Source organism: Anneissia japonica, unplaced genomic scaffold (genome assembly GCF_011630105.1).
Source record: "Anneissia japonica isolate Jap-2015-1 unplaced genomic scaffold, ASM1163010v1 scaffold5086_len78671_cov98, whole genome shotgun sequence".
NCBI classification, from domain to species: Eukaryota; Metazoa; Echinodermata; class Crinoidea; order Comatulida; family Comatulidae; genus Anneissia; species Anneissia japonica.
The window spans coordinates 14499-32309 of record NW_022725593.1 but is presented as its reverse complement, the minus strand read 5'-3'; the positions used below and the strand labels follow the sequence as shown (position 1 = coordinate 32309).

Sequence of the window (17811 nt, the reverse complement as noted above, 5' to 3'; positions counted from 1 at the left end):
CATATTTACATGTTTAGAAGTATTCATTTTAAGTGATCCCAGGAAAGAATTTGTATTGACTCAAGAATAAGCTTTAAATTTTAACACTATGTACAAAGGGGGGAGCCGCGGCTCCCACGGCTCCCCCACCCCTTGATACGTCCCTGACAGTAGGCCTAAGTTAAGTCTTATGAGGCTTATGAAAATTGGGCTTTTTTGACAGTATTTGTACCCAAGATGTTAAAATGAACTAAATCGTTTAACTGCGTTCTTTATTGTGGACATGGGCCATAGTGCACACGAGTTGAAACACAAGAAGACTGGGGAAAAAATTAAACCGGTTAAGGGCACACGCATTGGCTTCTAACTGTTTTGCCAACTTTACTAAAGCTCCACGACTATTTCTTTAAATAAATACTGTACTTTAATTAATGGTATTTGTTTGGCTATTAACTATAGCAGGACACTTTCCATTGTATTTACGTTTTTGTTCAGTAGGGTAGTCCTCTTATTAAGAACCCTGCTCTTCCGGGGCCATACGACACGTTAAACATTACAATAGAAAAAATATATATAACTAAAAAAAAAACATAACTATTCTTTTTTATTTATTTACTTATTCAGGTATAGAACTTCAAAAAAGTGGTTCGAACTATGAGACCTAGTCACTTGATTATAATGGAGGGAGGAAATCTGTCAACATGTCAGACTTCAACAAACTTTCCCCAAAATACAAAACTATAATATTTTTCTTCTTGTCACAAGGGTAATTGATAATCCTGTAACAGAGAGGGCATGGTCGTAGTGCAAATAATTGCATCGTAAAAGCATACGAAAAGCTCTCTTTTGTACCCTTTCAATGGACTAAGACATGCGTTAATATGTAATAGCACCATGCCACACAGAGGTAGCATACTCCAAAATAAGCCTTATGTAGGCCGCATAGGCAGATAAAAGGTCAACAGTTGAAATATTAGCTTTCTTCAGGATGCAAGAAGTTCTGTTTAAACAACACTCAATACTGATATATAAGATGCATTTTAAATTGTTTTAATTTTGTTGTCTTAAATCATACGGCAAACTGTTCCAGAGTGAATTTCCATAATATATGAAACAATGTTTGTATTTTAAGTTAAAATTTTGGTACTTTCTGGTTGGAATATTTGTGTACGCTACCAGTGTATTGCAAAATATCACATAGGCATGATGGTACAGATGTAAACATCTAAATATTGTGCATACTGTTTAATATTCAATTCTTATTTCAATAGTTACCTATCCTATTGTCATACAGGAGTTCTACTATCAGCGCCAATTGTTAGTTTCACAACTTAATTCTGAACTCGTTGTACCTCTAAAGTAAAAGCCTTTGAACCAGTACCCCAGACAGTTTCACAGTCAACACATGGTATAAAAATAGAGCATTGTTTAATAATTTCACCTGTTTTAATCAGTAAAATAGATGTAGAATCTCTGATAGTATTGTACATATATTATCAATAATACTTTCCTTGTAAATGTTTCATCGAAAGTTACATACCAAGTACTTAAATGTTTGGACTTTCTCAATCGTGTCAGCTGGTTCTGGTGTGTAAAACCGACCACCTAACGACTCCAAAATTAGGAGTATAACNCAAAAGTATATTATATTATATTATATTATATTATATTATATTATATATATATATATATATATATATATATATTGATGAATACAATATTGATATAATTGTATATAAGGCAAAGGCCTCTTACGGTCGAATGACTATACATTGATTACTATTTGTCCAATAGATCTATATGTAAATCTCAGCACTGTATACGTGTGAGTGATATCCATTAGTGTAACCAGGTATATTCCTATACATGTTTATGTGTTATATGTGGGTGTGGATATATTACCTGATATATAAACAAATTTTATTACTCACCTACTGCACTATTCAGGAAAATTTGGCTGCCCTGTTCACCTCTCTGCCTTCGTATACGATACGAGGCCAGAGAAGTGAACAGGGCTCCGGGGAATGGAGCCGCAATATCCTGAATAGTGCAGTAATAAGGTGAGTAATAAAATTTGTTCATGTACTTATTGTTATTACCACTACCACGGACACCAAATCAATAACGTTAGGAGGGTCGGAAAGGCTAAAAATAAACAATATAAAACAGTGTTATAACAACTTAATGGAAATTTAGTCATTGTCGGCTCGTAATATTGATAACAACATTATTTAGACGCATCTATACAATGGAGGGCTCTAATTGAGCGAAATTATGAATCAATTGCAGACAATGTTGTATGCGATTAATTGGACGTAAGTTATAAAGCCGACCACAAATGGAGAAATAAGTTGAGTGATGTTGCTTATAAAGGCTCCATATCCTTGACGACAGGGGGTTTCCCGCGTAACAAATTAATTTATACGTGCATACCTACCATATGTACCTAGCTTTATCTGTGTTTAGAGTTAATTTATGTTTATCTAGCCACTGCTCTTTTCTGAATTGTTTCATAATACTGTTGTAAGTTCTTTATTGGAGTTGCAGGCATAAAAAAAAAAACTACAATGTCGTCTGCATAGAGTACGGTTTTACATGTCCCATAAACACAATCCTGCAAGCTATTTATGTATAATAAACAGTAAGGGGTTAATAATTAAGCCTTGGAGTACCCCACAGTTGATATTTAAAGATTGAGATTGTTTGCCAATGAAATTAACAAATTGTTTACGATTTGATATGTAATCACTAGACAATGTAAGTTTGGTGTTCATAATTCCAATAAAGTGTAATTTATGTAATAAAATATCGTGGTCTACAGTATCAAACTCATTTTGTAGGTCAACAAAATTACTGTCATTATCATTATTCTTGTAATTATAATTGCAGATATCTATCAATGCAGTAGACGTTGAATGGAACAATCTGAAACCAGACTGAGTTTTAAGAATATCAAAATCATTAATATGATTCATATTTTGATTATGTATGCATCTTTCAAAAACTTACATAACAATTGGCATCACATATATTGGAGGATAGTTGTTAAGCTCATGTTTACAACCTTCTATGTAAAGCAAAACAATCTTAGCAAATACTGAGAATTTGTGGAGATGCAAGAAGTAATTTAGCGGAAATCCCATCAACTCATGTAGATTTTCTATATTTTTCAAAATAAAACTTCAATATCATTTGCTTATCGGCCTATCTTTAAATTTAAAACGTTCTTGAAAATCTAGCACAGATTCATTGACATTTTTGCCTTGATTTTCTTTAAAATGTGACGCAAGTTCACATGAAATTGAAGAAAAATATTTATTAAAGTGGTTAGCAATATCTTTTGGATTGTATTTCATTACCGTTTACGTTAAGAGTTGTTTCTGTTTCCTGCTTTTAATGGGTAGGTATTCGTTCATAGTTTTTCATAATGTTTTGTTGTCATTTACATTTGCTCTAATCTATTGATTATGTAGTCATACTTTAATGACTTTGACAAATTATTCAGTTTATTCCTAGCTTTTTTGTAAGAGTCCCAATCATCCACGCTTTTCATTTTTCTGCTTTCTGTTTTAAGTAATTACGATCACGAGGAAGGGATGGAGGGTCTATACCAAGAAAACTTACGATTATGTCACCTCTAGAAGACCGGAAATGTCACTCTCAAATTTACAATTTGAATGTACTGTAATTTTCTTTTTTTTTTCTCTCCAATAATTTTACAATTTTACAAAATTTAGGGGGGTGAGGGGCGGGCAGGCTGGTGATAGCCGACTTATTGTCTAGAAGAATGTACTTCCCAGCAAACACAAAACGTTCTTTTAACGGTTCGCGAACGTTGTGGTTAGGAATGTCACAAAATAACGTTTACACAACGTTGTAAGAACGTTCAAACGTTGTGAGGTTGTGAAATTAGGTTATAAATACGTACATATGGTTCTACAAAATAACGTTTTTATCACCAAACTGTAACGTTATTATAACGTTCTTAGAACGTAATATTTTTAGCTGGGTTAGGCCTATCCATGTTCAGTTCATGACCAGTGCTGAACGTTGAGGTACATTAGAGACTTATTTGGTTTACTATTTGTTATCATGACTCTACAAAACGAATGTTGCTTGAAAAAAATTACTAATGTGGATTTTCTTTACCTGTAGTGCATGAGTGTAACAACCAATTATCAAGGCAACCGCCATTACATCCAGTTTCCAAATGACATGAGGTAGAATTACAATTGCATGTAGAAGCACAGTAGTAGCCATAGTTTCCAGATTGACAGGCTTAAAAAAAATAATGAAACATTTCTATACATACTAAGAAGTAGGACCATTATTGAAATAACTTGTCTCTGAAAAAACAGAATTTACTTGAATCAAAGGGACGGACAGTCTATTTTCACTGTGTGTGTTCAATTAGAAAAATGGAAATACTCTAAGTAAGTTATCCAGATAAATATTTACGATAGACAACACTTAAAAAGCAAAAAATAGTAGGGGTTGTATGACCAATTTAAATAAACTTGGACCCAGTACCCTGAGGGCTTGCGACTTTTAATGTCCACACAACAGGTAAATATATATTAAGTTTCATCAAAGCTAAGTATTTTTTTGTAAGGGTCAAGTTAAATAGTGTATTCATTATTGAACGTATAGGGGAATGAACTGTTATTTGCCTCGGTATTGTGTGGTAGGGTGGCCAATTTCTTTCTACGCCGCCTTTATTCCTCCTCAGTAGTGAACCACCGGGTACCCATTTATACTCCTGGGTCGAGACACACTTAGGTAAAGAGTCTTGTGCAAAAACAAAAGCGAAATGCACAGAGAAGGTGGTTGAAAAACAGAAACGCAACCGCTGCGCCAACTGCTCCCACTCCTGCCTATTTTGTAAAGGGGAGATGTACAAATTTTGCCATTTCGGAGAATAAAATAATGTTAATTTGTTTTTATACTTATTGTAGCTGCAAACATTTTTTTGCCTCTGCAAATTTACCTAAGAATTGCTGATGAATAATGCACTGGTTCGAGACAAGACAATACATAAAGGAGCATGGTGCATGTGATCAGTGGCGGATTCAGGAATAAATTCGACTTTCACAGACAAAGGGTCTATACCACCTCAGCCACACCATGGTTAGGGCTGAAGTTTGAAAATGTATGATTAAGGCCACATTTCGTTGGCCAAAAATGTCACTCTTAAGCTCAAAATTTGAATATAATTTTTTTTTTAATTCTTTAAAAATTTTGAAACTTTTAAGGATGTTGCGGCTGGCCCCTATTGACCCCGCCACTAGGAGTGGGAAAAGATGGGGTAGTCAAAATGCAGTTGGCTGTTACGAGACGAGACGTTTGGTAAAACCAGGGTCCGCTCATGTTGTACTGGATGTGAGTGTGGAACACTGGAATTTAATAGGTGTGGTTTGGGGAGGTAAAATTTATAAAGATGGTGGGGACACGACCATCCTCAATTTTCTGCAGAATTTAGGACACGGACGCAGGTTAGGGAGGCATCCATGCTTATTGTATAGACCACGTATTGTCACAATTTAAAAGTAGGCGCACATTTTGTGACAGAACATGTAGTGTGATAGCCGAGCACTTGGAAATACACTTGGAAAACCTGTTAACACTTATCAAGTCCGAAATTAGATTAAAAGCAAATTAATTCAAAATCCACGTGACGTATGCTAAATTCTTTATCTGATCTGAGCAAATCAGGGTGTAAGCAGAGAATGCAGGACGGGTATTGCATTTACGCCACGTCATCAAAGTAACGACACAACAATTTTAATAATTTTTATCTTGGCCTAATAATAATAATATTAATAATAATAATTACAATGTTTGGCTACGTAAAAATATAGTGTTTGAAAATTATTTTTTATACATTCCACCTTTTCCTGTACTTACATTCACAATACAAATTGTCATATGTACGGTATCCTTTTGCACACAGTCCATTACTACATACACCAGTATTCCTATCACATTCAACATTATCACGGCAATGGCAAATTGATGTACACGATGTGCCAAAATAGCCAACAGGACAAGTGCTTGGAACTGCAAAAAGGAAAAATAGGAAATCCATAACACAAACAGTTGCGATGAAAAATAACACCACATGGACAAATTGTTCAATATTAACTTTAAACTATTAGAATACAAGGCCTATAATACAAGGTTCATGAGACAATTATAGTATACAAAACAGACTACGTTTTAAAAAAACCCACGTTTTAAAAGAAATGGCATACATGGTGCAAAACATCCTTGCAGCAGCAGAAAAGACTAATTTCTGCTGTGTTTTTTATATAATATGGTAACTCTTATTTTATATAATATATATTTTTATATATTTGATATGGCAGCACAAATAATTTTTTAAAGATATTATATATGGTATCATACTTTATTTTTAAATGCTCTTTTGTACTGAGAATTGTTAATAAGTAATTTAGCTTTAAATGTTTTGACAATAACGTGGGATGAATAGAGACAACTTTATCTGAAATATGTTTTCAAAGCAGTGATATTTAAAAAGATATGCATAATTGCCTTAATAGTATACATGCATTAACAATTAAATTAACAGTAGTTGTGGAGTGGTTGTTTTTTTTTAAAATACTCACGGCAGTTTCATAATGAAAGATTGATATCCTATGATAATGTTATATCTTCACTGATTACAGTACAACTTACATGGTAGGCCTACGGTACACTAACATAATATACCAAGCTGTTACTTAGACATACCGTACATCGTAATGTTTATCTATGTATTATTTATACTAAGAAAACTGGTGTTAAGTTACTGCTCTCCCATAAAGAGCACAGCTATGATTTTTATCTTGCCATAATGAGGTAAAACTGTCTTTATTTTTAATGAAATTATCCATGTTTTTAAAAGTTCTACCATGTATTTCCCAATAAAAAAAGAAACCTTGCACTAAACAAAGACAAATTGCATGAAAATTAATTAAAGAGAGATGATAAGTTAAATTTTAAAAACGATTTTACCGTAAAAGGACTCAAATTATTATAAACAAAAAAGCTAAAAAAGGTAAAAAAAAAAAATACAAAACAGAAAATTACAAGCTATCACAATGATATTATACTTTTACTATAAAAAATGTTATTTTTAAAACGCTACCTTGACAGTTACTTCCAGACCATCCAGATGCACAACCACCGGTACCGTTACACACTCCAGTATACTGGTTACAGAATCCTGACGTACAGTGGCATTCCTCACTACAACCCGCACCAAAATTGCCAGAATCACATTCTAATATTGGAAGGAAGTATTAAAGGATTATGTCAGTTGAATGAAGTAATTTAATGGAAGAACACCTTGTGCATTCTTAACTATATATAATTTATATTAAAAACAATCTTTATTATGGAGAATAACCCATATTCGCAACGTCATTGTGCTAAATCACCACCGTACTGATGTGCTAATAGGAGTTTCAAGTTCACATCATTCCACAAAGACAATGTCTAAAATTAACCATAGTTTCGAGGAACTCCCTACTTCCAACGTTAGTAAGTTCTGGACTTTAAGTTCTTATCCGAGAAGATTAGTAATTCAACCAAACCTTGAGCAAAGAGTGGCTTTAACCAGCGTCTATGCTAGAGCTGTAGTTAGCGGAAAAACATAATCTGTACAATTACTGTACATAATCTGCATAGCTGCACGTTAGTAGCCACGGTTCCCCCATGAACCTAATCCGAATTTTCTACTTGCGTTTTAACAAAGTATTGATTAAATTTAAAGTTGCACATTCATATTTACATTATCTGTATATAAGCACATTCATGGTAGTCATGGCAGAAACGTCCTCGTCGAGGTCCTGGATAACGCTAATTCTACCGCAACCACACCCAAGATCAAGTCAACATCTACTTAGATTATTTTCATCATGTCATCTGATGGACATGGTAGCGTACAATGATTGTGCTAGAAACTGTGACCAGTTCCAGCTGAAACAAAGTATTTAGCAAGTGTGTGGAGACGACAAGAAGAAGACCACAGTCAATCTGTATTTATCTATATAGTATATGCACCAAGATATCGAGTACATTTGGAAAATATAAGCATCATAATTCAATTAAAAAAAACCACAAAGACAATTTCCGTAGAATAAAATATATTTTCATATCTATTATATGCACATTTATATAGCGAACTTTTCTATTTTTGGTCAAAAAATATACTTTTGCTCCCCATGGATATTGGTTAGATAATTAATCAGCACAAATTAACACAATTAATTCCAAATTAATGAATTTTAGCCATTTACCCATTTATAATTTTGGGTGAAGATAGACAATGTCTTGCCCAAGGACACAAGCAGTGTCACCATATCAGACTCAGACTCACGATGTCTATATTGAATGTTTTGTACCATATGCCCCTACAGATAACTACATGATCAGTTAGGCCTACATGAAACGTAGATTTACCTGTTAAGCAATCAAGGCCAGTAAAACCTGTTATACAGGTACATCCATATGGATCAGGAAAACAGAATTGATGACTTCTGCAAGTGTTTTCGAAATTACGATTGAATGTACATCTAATTTCACAGTCAAGTCCGAATCGATTGCCACCACAAGCTATATTGAAAAAAAAATTCAACAACTTATCAGTGAATATATTTATTTTTATTTATTGATAATATCATAAAACAAAAAAAATATTATTAAAGGTAGATATGAAATACCGAAACAACTCGTTTTGACTTACTATCTTCACAGCTTTCTCCTTTAAACCCTGGTGCACAAATACAGTTACCTGTCTTGTCATCGCATACGCCACCATTATAACAATTGTTACAAATACCTGTACATCCAGGTGCACCCCAGCGGCCAGTTGGACATTCTGAATAAAATATTTTTTTAGCCTATTAATAAAATGCCTTTAGGTTTTAACTTTATAAGAAGTAAATAGGGAGGTTGGAAACATCTAACACTGACTATTATTTTAAAAAGGAGAAAGGATTAAGAGTCTACATGTTATTCATTCAAAATGTGTTAAGATGTACACTCTAAACTGACGCCATTATTGTTGAAGGTTTTAAACAATGGGATCCCAAATACCTCTTGTAAATCCTAGACTACCAGAGTTAGCAGCACTGGCCATTTTGAAGAGGTACAGTATGCATATAGAGCTTAGGAAAGCTAAACATCACTTACTACAAAAATGTTCTGTCTACAGAATTATGAGCTGTAGTCTTATCCCCTGGATCCGCTCTTGTAATTTTAAAATTGTAATGTTGTTATGAAATGTGCATATTGATCCACTTGTTATTTTCCACCAGAATGAAGAAGTATTTTAAACATTTATTCAAGTACCTAAAAGTAATAACCAACCTCTCACAATCAGTTCAATAAATGAATGTTTGTATTCATCCCTTTGTCCATCTATGTAAAGTTCATACATGCCGCCATCATCAACTTTTACACTAGTAAAACTTAAGCTTGAATCATCATAAAGGCTCTCATAATTATCCAGCAGTTCACCATCTTTCCTCCAAATGTGATTACCGGACGCTGTCACATCGAATGATACTACAACAGATTCTCCAACAGAAGCGGTGATACTTGTTCTTTCGTTTGTTGATATAACCTCCGCTGGAAAAAAAAAATGGTTTATAAATTCTTAGATAATTATTATTTTATCATTATGTTATCATTTTCATTATTATCATTGTTGTTTTTGTTGTTAGGCCTATTAAAAAATAAAACCATGACCTACTTAGTCTGAAACGTGTAATCTGTACATTTATTAAGATAATTAATTTAGACAACATTTTAAGAATATTGTAATTTATATTTACATAATTATGATTGTACCAGCTCATACCTCTAAAGAAAATCCAATATATAATTAAAGGAGATACATTTTAGACCTTTACTAACAGTTGGTAAATATGGTGCTTTCGATAATGGCAACACATGACTACACTATAAGCAGTTAACACTGTCAAACAACCCCCTCCACAGTTACAATGTCGGATATTTTTGTTTACTCCTTTTTATGTTAAACATGTTTTTTTTCTAAGCAGAAACAAAAAAAAAAATCAAAAAAAAAAAAAAAAAAAAAAAAAAAAAAAAAAAAAAAAAAAAAAAAAAAAAAAAAAAAACAAAGAACGAAAACCAAACAACCACAATCATAACTGCTAGTTTAATCCAACTTTTCAAAAATTAGTATTATTAATCTTCTACTTTAATATCCTTTGAGAATCAACATCAGGTGGGTAGTATCAAGGAATAGTTAAATTACTGTTCCCTGGTAGTATGGTCACTCGAAGCCATGCCAAGATCATGGTGTCTTCATCATCTAGATCTTGGAGTCCCAGTTCTCCTTTTGAGTGGTCTAAAGTCAGGGCAGTGGTAGAAGATGTGGTCGATTGTTAGTCAAAATTTAGAAATCGTTTGCGACTGGTGTTACAATAGTCACTGCCTTGAAATTAAGAGTAACACAGGGATACTTACAATTTGAAGCGCCATCTAGATCCACAACTGTAGTTTTCACGGTGGTTTTTTCACCATTAAGTACACCTTCACAGTAATATACTCCAAAGAAGTTTCCATCATAAGGTATAGCTACTTTTTTGGCAAAAGGAGAATATTCACTCTGAACTTCTAGATGTGGTTCAGCAAGCGAGTCAGAATTGGATATTTTAAATACCTTTCCCATGGATATTGTTGTGCTACTATCTGTTGGGTAGCACTGTAGCTCGCCTTTATTGTAAAAAGCTGACCCAACATTAAGAACCGTTAAGTATGGATTGGCAGCACAACCTGTAAGAAAAGTTCAAAAACATAATGTAAAAAGAGAAACAAATTTAACAATCTCTTGTTACTATATTGTATTTTCCGTCTGTGTATGAAGGCTTATTTATGTTCATAGAGGGCATCTTGACAAATGGATTTTTCCCCCTCAGGCCAACATTTAATAAAACGTTTTATAATTGTATTTTTTCATCCCCGACAAATCTCTCCTAACATCTCCGAGTAGTTGATGTTATGCAAAATCATACAAGTGAAACTTTTGTTCGTATATAACATAGCAATTATTTATGGCACACCTATTCATTATTTGTTTTGTTGTACACTTTGTGAGGAAAGTGCCAGGGCATTCGACTGAAGGTTCTTTAGACCGAAAGGCCTTTGGGTCCGAAGAGTCTTGGTCTGAAATCTGTTGGTTTGAGGTTGTAAAGCCCTTTATTTTCGCTGCCCTATATTTTCGCGATTCTACAATGATAATAATAATAATAATAATAATAATAATAATAATAATAATATTATTATTATTATTATTATAATTATTTGAAATTTCGCGACCTTTTATTTTCCCCATTTTACAATTTCCAGTCGTTTTTTAACATGATTCAGAAACCTACCATTATAGTTTTCCCGATTTTAGCAATCTTCTACCCTCCCGATTTTTAGGTTAGCTTAAGCAGACCTACTTGAGCTACTCCAGTCTGCCTGTGTCGAGGCTGGACCAAGGGTTTTATTCAAAGCAACATGTTAGAAATCTTGCAAAAAAGGTAGGCCTAATATTGATACGTTTTATAAAAAGACTGTAATAGTTAAATATCAATCATTTTGATTGATTTTACATGTTCTGGTCTTTAAGGGCCCTGCTCTTGTTGGATTTTGGTCCATGGTCCTGGCAAAATGCAGATAATAATATCCGAGTAGAAATAGCTTAGGTGTTCAAACGCGGAAACTAATTGTGGAATTTTGAATTCAAAGTCACGATGGCACTAGCTTATCTGTAGCGGAGTCTCACACTAAATCATTTAGGTCCGTCACCCGGTTCTTCGGATGGTTTCCCATTCAAGATTGCTTCAAGAATGTATGAAATAAAAAAAAAAAAAACAAACAAACAAATACACTATGTACATTCAGAGGTAGCGCCAGGATTTGCCTGACGGGGATGCGGGGCGAGGTCCCCGACGAGAGGGCCGATACCCCCGACAAGGGGTCAGATTTCCCCCGACGAATGCAATTTGGACGTTGTCGAGCTTCGAATAAAAGGTTTCAAAAGTGGTCCAGGGGGCGAAGGACGTGTCTGTCTTTATCTGTCGTTCTGTCGGGTTGGGTGTCGGGGTGCTGTCTCTCATGCTGCGTGTCTGTTGATTGTTTGCAGGGTTCGCAAAACTATTGAATCGATCATTATAAGATTTAGTGGAGCATAAAAGGTAAGAATGAAATCACATTGCTCAGTGGCGTATCTAGAAGTCTTCAATTGGGGGAGGGTGCTGATGGGGGAAGTGGAGGGCTCGATGATCAGTTGAGGGGTGATTTTTAACTACTTGACCGTGATTTTGGGGGGAGACTGGGGTATTTTTTTAAGGGTGGGAGGGGGGTGTTCGCTACTGCATTGTGTATATTATTGGGTATTCAGGCATGTAGTATTAGGTATTCAGGTATCGGATACCGTTAAATTTGTCTCTAGGAATTTCCATTTATCTAACTCAAATTAAGAATAGGTGCCAGTAGGCATAGGCCTAGACGTCATGGACATAAAGCTATTTTCAGTACTATAGACCTACATCCATTCATCCTTCTTTACCTAAAATTCGTGAGCGTATTGTGTATAATAGGCTTCATACTGTAGCTACTTAGAGAAAAATAAAATTATTCATAATTCACAATACGGTTATTAAAAACAAAGCGCCACATACATGGGAGTTCTTAAATTAATCGATAAGGTTAATGGCGCCATTGATAAAGGGGAGTTACAATATTGGTATATTTGTGGATCTTAGCAAAGCCTTGCTTATTGGTGATCCGCTCTCGTGCGGATCACCTCTTGTTATTGTAATCTCTTCTTATTCTTCTTTCTCCGTATTTTTGTTCGCACGATATTTCAAAAAATGCCACGAGTTACGCACAACCGCTGTCAACAAACATTTGGCTTGGTCTGGAATAGTCATGATCAGCTTTTCAACGCGCTCAGTCATGCGTGACGTCATCTACGCGCAATTTTACGTTTTTACATTATCGATCATATCAGCCTAACCAATTGCCATTTCGAAATTGTATTAAATGAGCATTAACTTCGGGTTAATGTTGAATGTACTGTACCTTAATTTTACGCGTGCGCTACATTTCCCGCGCGTACGCGTGCGTCAAATTTTTAAAATGCTCAAAAGCACTTTTTGACCAAATTAGAGCACGTTTCAGGCCATTTTGAGCATTTCGAAATTTTTTAAAATTTTCCACTACGCGCGTGCATTTTTACGCGCGCAGCACGTACAGAAGCTAGACATTATGTTTTTTCACATAGTTTGGGTTCCTGACATTGTTTTCACAAATTTCCATACTTTTTGGTCATCTTATGGCCAATAGCAATGCAGTACGTGCTCATCAAATATAGGTATCTTTGCGCGGATTTGTGCTGATATTTAGTGAAAATATGCTAAAATCAGGCTTATTTTCAATCAGTTATAGCTCCTTAGAATGGAAGGTGCCCCCAATTTTTATTACATATTCTGAAAGCACATGAGTTGTAAATATAATTTTATAGATCATAATGGCTGATCGGACATTGTGACGTCATCATATTGCCATCTGAATTCAACAAAAGTGATTTTATCGATGACGTCATTTTAAAAAATACGCATTTGAGCGTATCTCGCTTATTCTTGGTCGATCGTCTTCCAATTTTGAGTATTTTATAGCTGAGACAATTCTCTTTCATATATTATATATATACTTCTTTTACATTTTGATGACGTCATCATAGGCAAAACATTCTTTTTTCTAACCCCCACATCTTTCTTTCCTCAAAACGTTGATGAGCCCATATCATCTTAACCATTCGTCATTTCTGAATCATATTAAGTGAACCAAAGATACTAGAAATACAAGATAGAGTTCTCCACACAAAAAAAGTGTTCCACCGTGTTCCACCGAAATGCATGGTGGGAATACGAAAAATTGGACGCCCCCTACAGCTAAATCTAAAAAAACTTGTGCCAAACTTTCGTTACCAAGTCGTCGCGTATTTTATTATCAATTCTCAACAAAGATACTAGATATAAAAACAAACTGAAATAGACACCCAGACAGTGACATCGGTGAATACATAACCTCCTTGGTGGCGGTAGAAATCGTTGCTATTATCCAAATAATACACAAAACAATTAAAGTACAATCATGAATCAGTAAAGAATAAAACAACAATACAGCGCAGAATCGCATGGCCGGACGCACTCTTAGTGAAAAAGTTTTCCTCCATTAGTGGAAAAGGAAGGGCGCCTTTTGCGTCTGGATATACTGAGCAACAGAAGGGCGCCCTGTACGTTGGGCACGAAGTATAGGAAACTTGCATGGTTAAAAAGAAGGGCGCCGCCTACGTTGGGCACGACTTCCGCCTCATTTTTACAATGCGAGAACTCTATCTTGTATTTCTAGTATCTTTGAGTGAACATAATCTTCAGGTCAAGGTTGAATGTCAAGTACCTTAATTTTCCGTTCGCGCGACTTAACGTGCGCGTACGCGTGCGTCAACATTTATATATGCATAAAACCATGAATATTTTTAATCAGTTATAGCTCCTTACGATGAAAGGTGACCCCCAATTTTTATTACATATTCTGACATTGTGACGTCATTTTTTATTTATGACGTTATTACTTTTTATACTCGTTTGAACGTATCTCGCTTATCTTGATTGATTGTCTCCCACCTGTGCGTATGTTATAGCTAAATCAATTCTCTTTCGGACGTGTCCCTTTATTTTTTATTTTGATCACGTCAGCATGGTCAAAAAGAATGAATTTTTAGAGCATTCTTATCTCTTATTCTTAAAAGATGTAAAAAATAGAACACAAGAGGGCGGCAGACTGTATTTCGACGCTATTAGACTTATATATACAGTATAGGTTATACGAAGGGAAAATTCCTGTGGCATTAATAACTAACAGACGGTTTTAAAAACACGACAATATTTAATTTCGTGTGCCATTACTGTACACGCACACATCGTGACGTGTGCGTATGTTAAAATTTCAAAATTCTCAATATCACTATTCAGATAGTTTAAAAGTTTCGGGTCATTTTCTGCATTCCAAAACTTTCCATATTTACGCGCCATACGTTCATTTCCACGCACACAGAACGTACTGAAGCTGGAAATCACGTTTTGTTACATATGTTGTGTTCCTGACACTGTGTTCATATCAGGAGTCACTCTTTGTGCCATTACCGTGCTCACGGGCGTCAAGCCGTACGTGTACGCATGCGTAAATCTTTTAAAATGCTGAAAATTATTCTTTTTTAAAACACTAGTTGTACAGAATATTTTAGCATATTATAAAACTTTTCAATAAAGCACCGCGAGCGCTTTATAAGGGTCAAAATACGGCGGATAGCAAAGCAAAGAATGGTGTGTGGCTTCAAGAAGGAGACATCAACTGAGTTCGGGACAGGGTTACTTTCACAAGTGAATGTGCGCAGAATACCAACCGGCTTGTTCGATGTGGCAGTAGCTTTTGCATTTGCCCAGTGAATTAGGTCTGTTACCGCCGCAGGACTGCAACGAAAATAGCCCTATTCCGAGCCGAGTCCGTATAAGTAACCATTCACTCAGCTATACCACACATATTTATTTAAACATAATAAAAATAAAAGCTTAACGAACTAACTGCTATATTAAATATTGAAACATATTTTTATGTATTTAGGCTACTTTTTGCAACTTTACTATAAAGGACAGCATTATCTAGTATGGAATTAACTGTTCTACCTCTTTTAGTTGTTTTTGCGTTTGAGAATGCAACTATTTTACACGAATTGTCGTTTTCTGTACTGATAATGTGGGATAACCGCTTAATTTGTTGCGTCTTGTGTTCAGTAATTAAGTTAGGGGCGGATTTGGGGGGGGGGGCGGCCCGGCCCGGCAGCTTCCCAAAATAGTGGAACATCCGGTCGAAATGCATTGTGGGTACACGGAGAAAAAATTTACTGCATCCGCGCGGTGGCGCTATATAGTAATAATTAAGGCGCCGCTCTGGTTCGCTTGTTTCCTGTAGTTTCTCCACTTAGTAAAATGTTCAAATTTTACTGCAACCGCATGAGGGCGGATGTTCCATCTTTTTTTAATGCAAATTATTCTGCTACTTAAGTTCTTTGGTAAGAGAAACAGTATTATTGTTTTATAATTATTACAGCAGTAAACAAGTAACTTCGAACTTCGAGCTTCGAGCTTCGATGAAAACATGTAAAGGCCATCTCAGACAGCGTTGGCCGACGCAGCCCGACCCGATTTTTCGTCGGGGACAGTCTTAAGCCGTCGTGAGAAATATTAAACATGTTTAATATTCTACTACGCGACTGCCCCCGACGCACACCATCGCGTCTGCGTTCAACTCACACAGACCCGACGCGACAACAAATCGCGTCGGGCTGCGTCGTACGACGCTGTCTGAGTTGGCCTTAACGCGCACTACTATCTTGCCGACGCTTCCATCGAAAACCCAAGCGACGCGGTCTTAGACACGCCCCAAAAATGGTCAGCTGACTAGATTAGACCAATCAGCATGCGTGTTTCCGTTTTTTGCTAGGCCGCTTCCGAATTGTTTACAGTACCAAAACGACTGTTTTGATTGGTTAAACAATTTGTGAGGATGAACTGACCAATCAAAATTGTAGCTGACATTCTAAGCTTTCCAACGATATCAAACTTGACACGAGTTTGACCCCGGAACACCATTGAAACAAACAGTAATTTCGTGAGTATTTTAAACGATGATTTGCCTTCGTACTTCCGGGTTCGAGTGTCTAACTAAAATCACGTTTTACAGTATTTTTGGTATTTAAATGTGGAAAATATTATTTGAATCCTATTCTTAGATACTTTTAATGTTTTTAATGAAACACCAAAATGAGCAAATTTGACCTTGTCTATTGTTTTGCCTTAATATCTTAAAATCGTCTTAGCGACTTCCGACCGTTTTGGCTTGGAAGCTTAGAGCACACCATATTAAATATTGCACATACTGTACTAGATTTAACGTTATCAAAAACAGTGTATTGTCGTCTTCCGCAGCAGTGGCGGCGCCAGCGGGGTGGCGGTGGGGGTGGGGGGCTTAAGCCCACCGGACAGGTCAAGCCCCCCGCCCGCCGGACAGAGCTCGTCGGGCAGTCAGACATAAAACATATAAAAATAGGCCCACACCAAGCCAACACATATCTGTCACAGTCTGAGAGTGCCATTTTCGGCCATCTAGAGGTTGATCTTTTTTTTAAAAAATCTCATTTGGGAGGGGACCCCCTCTCAACCCCTTCTCCCAACTCGAGCCTAAGAGATCAAGTCCCCCTGTCGGATAACTGTCAAACCTCCCCCAGAAAATATATCCTAGAGCCGCCACTGTTCCGCAGACCAATTGCACCAATTTAAAGCAGTACCCCTGACACCATAACGTTTTAGTTTTTGAAGCAGAATGTTGTGATCAATCGTATCAAATGCACTCAATATCTTTGGTTTTATCGCCGTTTCTTCAAACAGTAACTGCTAACCTCGCGCTATATAAATCGGTATAACTTTAAAACTAAGTATCAGAATTTAATAATTTTTTCACTGTTTTATTTATTATAATGTGATTATTCAGTTGATGGTGTTAAATAAAAATTGGTTTTTCCGACTTCCGACCGTTTTTGCTTGACATCGCCACATATGCTGTCTCTTATACACATCTAGATGTGTATAAGAGACAGACTTTATATACTGTAAACAAATTTTTAAGCTTTGTCTAGGCTAGGCTCTTCTTAAGTTATCGCGAGCAGCGACGATATCACCTCACTAAAGC

General features: G+C 35.7%; 1 protein-coding gene across 1 annotated transcript in view; it reads right to left on the bottom strand.

The window, feature by feature from the left end:
* The window catches only part of LOC117112769, a 32638-nt gene that overhangs the window by 8528 nt on the left and 6299 nt on the right, over positions 1-17811 (bottom strand). The window contains exons 2-8 of the mRNA XM_033255936.1: positions 10477-10785; positions 9352-9612; positions 8726-8860; positions 8443-8595; positions 7127-7261; positions 5884-6036; positions 4129-4257 (exon numbers count right to left, since the gene is read on the bottom strand). Coding sequence (XP_033111827.1) covers positions 4129-4257; positions 5884-6036; positions 7127-7261; positions 8443-8595; positions 8726-8860; positions 9352-9612; positions 10477-10785 — 1275 coding nt within the window. The remainder of the gene's footprint in view (positions 1-4128; positions 4258-5883; positions 6037-7126; positions 7262-8442; positions 8596-8725; positions 8861-9351; positions 9613-10476; positions 10786-17811) is intronic.